General features: G+C 40.1%; 1 protein-coding gene across 1 annotated transcript in view; it reads left to right on the top strand.

Moving 5' to 3' along the window:
- Positions 1–2,840, top strand: part of LOC125025799 (formin-like protein 20) — a 49,681-nt gene extending 46,841 nt beyond the window's left edge. The window contains exon 6 of the mRNA XM_047614033.1: positions 1,281–2,840. Coding sequence (XP_047469989.1) covers positions 1,281–2,230 — 950 coding nt within the window. The 3' untranslated portion in view covers positions 2,231–2,840. The remainder of the gene's footprint in view (positions 1–1,280) is intronic.
- The last annotated feature ends 4,596 nt before the right edge of the window (positions 2,841–7,436 follow it).

The following is a 7,436-nucleotide window of genomic DNA, read 5'->3' as shown; positions in this document are numbered from 1 at the left end:
TTCAGTTTTTACTCTGTTGATAAGCTCTTGAAGTTCGGTTATGCTTGCCGCGATGAGAACAATGTCATCGGCGTAGCGGAGATTTGTGACATTGTGTCCGGCAACTTTAACTTCTTCCAACTCGTGGAATGCTCTTCTCATGATGGTCTCGGAGTATATGTTAAACAGGTGAGGGGACAAATTGCACCCTTGTCGGACACCTTGTCCAATCTCAAACTTATTTGTTGGTCCATAGGATGTTGTCACTGTCGCCTTCTGTTGATTGTACATGGACTTTATCAAGAGAAAAATGTGAGGAGGGAACCCTATGTCATGTATGGTATTCCAAAGTGCATTATGGTCTACCGTATCGAAAGCTTTGGTGTAGTCAATAAAGCATACAAATAATTCATTTCCGCATTCTCTGTTTTTCTCGATGACCATCTTCAGGTTGAGGATTTGGTTTCTTGTGCCCTTTCCAGGTCTGAAACCACACTGCTCTTTGGCTATGTCGTTATCTAGCTTAGATTTCATTCTATTAACTATAATTTTTAACAAAATTTTGCTGCTGTAAAAAATAAGTGCAATGGTTCTGTTGTTACTGCACTGCTGGGTGTCGCCTTTTTTGGGATCGGCATAAATACGGAGTTAACCCAGTCTTCAGGCCACTTGACTTCATTCCAAATTTTGGAGCATAACTGGTGGTAGAACTGTGTTAGTTCTTCACCTCCGTTTTTAATCATTTCGGCAGTAATTCCATGTTTTGTTGTTTTTCAAATCTCTGATAGCTTTTTTGGATTCTTCTAAAAGAGGAGGTGGTTCGTGTTCTTTCATCTGCCAGTCCACTGGGTTGGAAGCAGTGCTGGCATCTTTTGCATAAAGTTTCTTGCAGTATTCTTTCCATCTGCGATGAACATCTTCACCGTCACACAGCACAGTCCCATCTTCTGCTTTTACTGAGTCGACGGTTGCTCTGAACTTTTTTGTTAGGTTTCTTACTCCTTGGTACAATTCTTTTGTTTAGAAGGAGCACCAGTCAAAATTTCAGTTGTTGTCCCATGACTTTGACGTGTGTGCTTCCTTCTGCCATGTGACCTCGCCTGCTCCGCTGGATCCTCTCCTTTTTGTTTGTATATATCATGTTGTGTATAGTGTAAATAGTGCCTTTATCATTAAAACCTTGTGTATGTTTCCTCTGGTGTGTTTCCGTTGACCTGACCGCTCTGATTCCTTAAAACGAACCCTGACAATAGACATATTATACTACAGCAGATGTCCTTATGTTTTTATACCTTTGACAGATCGACCCGAAGTGACCCACATCACTGGACCGCCGCCCTTCGTGAATGGACCCCGGTCGCTGCGCACATGTCCGCCCCAGCCGCCTTTCAATCCCCAGAGCGAAGCTCCTCCGCCCTATTCTGCAGAACCTTTAGGAACCAAAGTATCAGCCGAGCCCTCCGCTAGCGGCAACCGCGCCGGGCCTTCTCGGGACTTGGCTTACGAAAACCCGACAGACGAACGCAAGGCTTATCCCCCTATTTCACCATCTAATGACCTCACTCCAAGGTCAGAGATCAAACGGTACTCGCCGTCAGGAAGTTCTCAACAGGCTTCGAGGAAGGAGCAAATACGTAATCCTGCTTTCAATCCCGATTATGACCCTTCGAGGCCTGCAACCTTTTCGCAACCTCAGCTGCAGGCCGCCAACCTCAACCGCCACTTCCTTCCTCTTGACTCAAGAGGGCCTACACCTCAGAAATTGCCACACTATGGAGGAAGACATCCATCTCAGCCACTGCACCATAGGGGCCCTCTCCACCAGGGATACGGTTACAGTAGAGGACCCCCACCACAGAGTGATGAGAGACCCCCACCACAAGCTCCAAGAGGATCCCCACCACAAGCTCCAAGAGGACCCCCACCACAAGCCCCAAGAGGACCCCCACCACAAGCTCCAAGAGGACCCCCACCACAAGCCCCAAGAAGACCCCCACCACTAAGTCAGAGAGGACCAGTAGCACACACTCTCAGGGGACCGCAGCCATTATACTTGAGGGGACCAACACCCAACCCCAACTATCCCATAAGACCTCCGCCCCAAGGGCCCAGTTACGGGGACTCTCCAAGAACCCGTGTACCCTCAAGTCGGACGTGGGCCCCCATGCCTCCAGGATTCGGAGGAAATCTTCACGGAAATTCCCGCGTTTACCTTAATTCAAATACTAATATAGATGAGACGATAATTTAAGTCATATATTTATCGTAAGTCTTCAGAAGGATCCTAGCATCTCTCCGTCATAGTATTACTTCCTTACCTGGACTGAGATCATGTCTCTGGCCAGGCCTGTCATCTCGGGAACAGGGACAGGCCATTACATCAAAGGCCTGGGAACACATCTGCTCGCGTCGCTTCCTAGAAAGTTACGTTGTTTCAAATTTTGAACTCTCTTTCACTTTTTTGTAATATTTGTGATGATTCGGATTGTGAGACGTCTCCTCACTTCATCCTTTAAGTAATTGTCGTCTTCCATTTTAATATATTTCCTCGCTTTTTTCTCTCCATTCTTTCACTCCTTTGGTATTTTTAAAGTTTTGAAACCTCTACTCGCTGTTTCTCTTTCACTCGCACTTACCTATATTGTCTTCCCTGTTTTCCTGGATTTTGCGATTTCCCTTCACATCGTTTAGGTACAGATGCTGATGTTATTTCGTCCTCCTGATTCCGTCAGTAATATTTTCCTCATTTGATTATGAACATGGACAGATTTTATTAAAATAAAACTGTAAACATTACTTTAATTAGAAAGTGAATACATAACTGAATAATTTTATCACATAAAGACAAAAAGATATTCAAAGAAAATGTTTTTTTTTCCACTGAAAACCCTCAATTCTATCTCCTGTTTAAGAAAAAAGATCAAGAAGGTGTAGTATGTCAAAAAAGTAAGTTTCATCTATCGTTGTGGGTCTTTCACAATAATGATGATGACGGAAATATAAAGAGACCAACGGCAATGATAATAATAATAATAATAATAATAATAATAATAACGATAATAATAATTATAATGATAATAATAATAATAATGATAATAATAATAATAATAATAATAATAATAATAATGATAATAATAATAATGATAATAACAACAACAACAGCAACAACAACAACAACAAAAACAACAACAACAACACCAACACCAACAACAACAACAAAAACAACAACAACAACAACACCAACAACAACAACAGCAACAACAAAAACAACAACAAAAACAACACCAGCAACAACAAAAACAACAACAATACAGATGATAATAAAATTATAAAGATAGCAATTACAATATTAGTACTAGTGATAATAATAATGAAAGCGATACCAATAATAATGATGATGGTGTAAATAAAGATAATTATAATAACACTAATAATGATGATAATAATAATAATAACTATAATAATAATAATAATAACAATGATAATGATAATAATAATGATGATAATGCGAATGCTGACAATTATAATAATAATAACAACAATTACAGGAACAATAATAATAATAATAAATATGTTAATAATAATAACAAAAATAATAATAAAAAAGGGTTATATGGCAGTGTCACCCTTGCCTGATTGGATGCCCTTCTCAATCAACCGTGGTTCGGCGCGCTAACACCTCTTCCACGGCGGTGACTTCCCCAATGACACCTGCGTTTGACTTCTCAAGGCGATATGTCATTCCCTCGGACTCGAGCCAGCAGTCAGAGCGTATGCATTTTTACGACCGCCGCGACGGGGAATTGAACTTGGGACCACGAGGGTCGGAGTCCAGTGCTCTAACCAGTGGACCATCGCGGCAGTCATATATGTGTGTGTGTGTGTGTGTGCGTGTGTGTGTGTGTGTGTGTGTGTGTATGTGTGTGTGTGTGTGTGTGTGTGTGTGTGTGCGTGTGTGTGTGTGTGGATACAAAAAAAGTATAAATATATGTGTGTGTGTGAGTGTGTGTGTGTGTGTGTGTGTGTGTGTGTGTGTACATACATACATACATACATACATACATACATATATACATACATACATATATACATATATATATATATACACAAACATACACACACACAAATATATGAATTTATGTATGTATGTATGTAAAAGTATGATAGAAAAACCTAGAATGCAAAAACTATATTTATTAAAAACGAGACAGTATTTTCGAAATTTCATCTTCCGGTCTGAAGATTGAATCTAGAAGGATTTCGATACTGTTGTCTCGTTTTTAAGAAATCTGATTTGTGATTTTTTGTTTTTTCTACCACATTTGGAACAGGGTAGAGTGTTTTAACATTCATTTATAACTATAACTATATATATATAGTTATATATATACATATATATATGTATTTAATGATTATGATGATAATAATAATGATGATGATAATAATGATAATGAAAGTGATGATGATGATGATGATGATGATGATGATGATGATGATGATGATGATGATGATGATAAAGATATATAACTATACACATATTGAAGAGGTCGATTATCAAGTTTCTTTGTATAGGGAGATTTGAGAAAATATATGCATGTATTACTTAAAAAGTGGTGGCTAAATGCGCGTTTCCCTTTGTCCGACTTAAAGATAACATCTTATCTTGCTGCATATTTGTAGACTGGTGAGAAAGCTAATGACGGAAAAATCAAGAAGTAAAGTTTGGTTGAATTATGTCCGTCGGCAAGGTTATTTGTGTCCTTTTACAATATTTTTTCCGTTCTTGGAGGAGACAAAAAGTCTCTTTGCTAGATAAATGAAACTACATTATTGGTTACTGTTACATAGTTCCTTTTCTTCGTTTATACTTGTAGGGAGGTACTATAGACAATTTCGTGGAGGGGGAATAAATTACTGAAATGCTGGTTCACCTTCTTCGTCGTTTTCTTTTGTCATCATAAGACGGAAGATCCCTAATCGATGTTTACCCTGTTCATTCTATATCAGAAAGGGATTGCAGTATATTGACGTGCAAAGATACGCCCGACTGCAAAGAGTTATATATATGGGCCTTAACCTACTCCCTAGTTTGCATTGTAGACTGTAGTTTTTTTGTTGTTTTTTTAATGAGAGATGAGGTAGGAACACTTTTTGGAAAAGAATTGCATTGCCCCTTGAGGTTAATTAGCAAAACATAACTGGGTCGACGCGTGGGGACAGTTGGTGGCCCTAGTTGGTAGGTAATTAGCTGTTTAGGCGGGAATATGAAAGGGGAAACCCACCTTTGACCTCGCGCAGATGCGTTGAAAACCCTATTAATGCTCTCTAAATAGAATAAAAGCGGTGACTTTTCAATCTATTTGATAATTAACCTGTTGTGTAAGCCTGAAATTTTCTAACATACGAGATAGTGGCTATCGCATTTAAATTTACACAGAAAATTTAAGCCTGTTATTTTTATTTTATTTGTGTTATTGCCTGTTAGGACGTGTGTTTGTGAAAGACACAATAAGGGCATATTGAGCACAACGAGAGTTTCATGATCCTTTTCATTGAATTGTATTGTTATTATGAAGATGCCTTTGGGATGTAAGAACGACTCGTATAACATGTTAAAAGATGTGAGGAACTCGAAAACTTATCAATGGTCCTGCGAAGTTTCTGTTGAATTATTCTAATTAGGGCTGCACCTTTGTTATATTATGCATTTGTAATCATTTGTAAAGATAATAAATTATAGTCTCTGCGAGTATTTTTTTACATATGCATTTGGAGTGAGGAATGGACATTGTTAGATGCATATATTGTTGCCTTATATTTACGTAATGCGAATATTATCAATCCTAGTAAGGGTAAAATGAATTTCCTTTTCTTGTTTGGTTACACCTCAAGACGAGACTGCATCGCCGCCGTCATTACATTAGCATCGTCGTTTGTTTGTACTAAAGGTATATTCAAAGACATTAATAAAAGCATATTGAGTACAACAACGAATTTTATAATCCTTTTGACTGAGATGAAATCTTAACATTGGGATGCTTTAGCGTTTTAAGGTAAACGACGTGTCAAGACATGCCGGAAGGCTAAATGTAATTATCGGATCAATACCCATGATCCCTTTTAGATCAATATCCTTGACCCGTATAGCATCCGGAGAGCAGCTGAGAATATCGATTTTACCCTCTTTCGGTGGCTTGTGGGTGGGCACGCTGTGTCTGGGTGAGAGGTAGGGTGTCACGCTCATAAGCTATAGGTGTGATCACTCACCTGTAACAGTTCAACGCAGGAGTGTATTATCTTAGGTAGGACGTGTGTCGGGTGGTGAGGGGGAGGGAATGGGGTGAGCTTATATGTCCATCGGTCTGTTGTGCTAATTTTTTGTTTGCGTCTCCTTTCCCTTACCATTATTGCTTCGTAACGGGATATGGGGGAATGTGGATCGGGGGCAGTAGGAAGGGAAGGAGGGGTTCCCTTGTTCTCGGACTTTGCACTTGTCAGCAGTTGGATGCATGTTTGTTTGTTTGTGTACTTCTTCGTCCTCTTATTCTTATTCTTATCATTGCTTTGGAGAGGAGGGGAGAGGGAGAAACACCATTCAGATAAGCGTGTTACGCATCATTAGAGGGACATTTATGAATTATGATGAATTAGGAGGGGTGATCACTCGTCTATAACAGGGTCAATTATCGATCCAGTTACAAGTTCAAACATGATGAATATCGTGATGCGAGGGGTGTGGGATTGGGCGGGGGGTCATCTGCAGCACCTGGCATATCTGCTTCTTCTTCTTCTCCTTCCATGGTTATTTGTTATTGATTATGGCATTTTCATTCAGTGGGAGGGGTGATCTCTCGTCTGTAACAAAGTCAATTATCAATCCAGTTACAAGTTCAAACATGATGAATATTGCGGCGCGGGGTGGGAGGGAGGGGGGGTGGAGGCTGATGGAGGCGGGTCATCTGTGGCACCTGGCATTGGGTTGGATTATGATAGTCTCATTCATTGGGAGGGGTGATCACTTGTCTGTAACAGGGTCAGTTATCGACCCAGTTACAAGTTTAAACATGATGAATATTGCGGTGTGGGGAGGGAAGGTGTGGGAGAGGGTGCTGATTAGGGTGGGGTAGGAGGGGCGGGGGGTCATCTGTAGCATATTGTTTTAAAGAGGAGGTGATGGGAGGGGAGGGGTAGGGGACTCATCTGTAGCACACCATTAGTTAATGATTTCCAGTTCCGATCATTGATCATGATAATCACTTTCATTATGCCTACTTTCTGTTTGATGCGCCATGTACGACCGAAAGGTGTGCATGCTAGCCATCATTAACTATGGTTAATGATTCCGGTTATTGATTACGTCATGGTCATTGATTACGTCATGATCATTAACCTACTATCACACTCATGTACGTACGTGGGGTGAGTAGATCCGTCCATCCACAGTCTACTTATTTATA

The sequence above is a fragment of the Penaeus chinensis genome, chromosome 5 (assembly GCF_019202785.1).
Source record: "Penaeus chinensis breed Huanghai No. 1 chromosome 5, ASM1920278v2, whole genome shotgun sequence".
Classification (NCBI taxonomy): Eukaryota; Metazoa; Arthropoda; class Malacostraca; order Decapoda; family Penaeidae; genus Penaeus; species Penaeus chinensis.
Note: the sequence above shows the minus strand (reverse complement) of the source record. Positions and strands in the feature narration are given on the sequence as shown.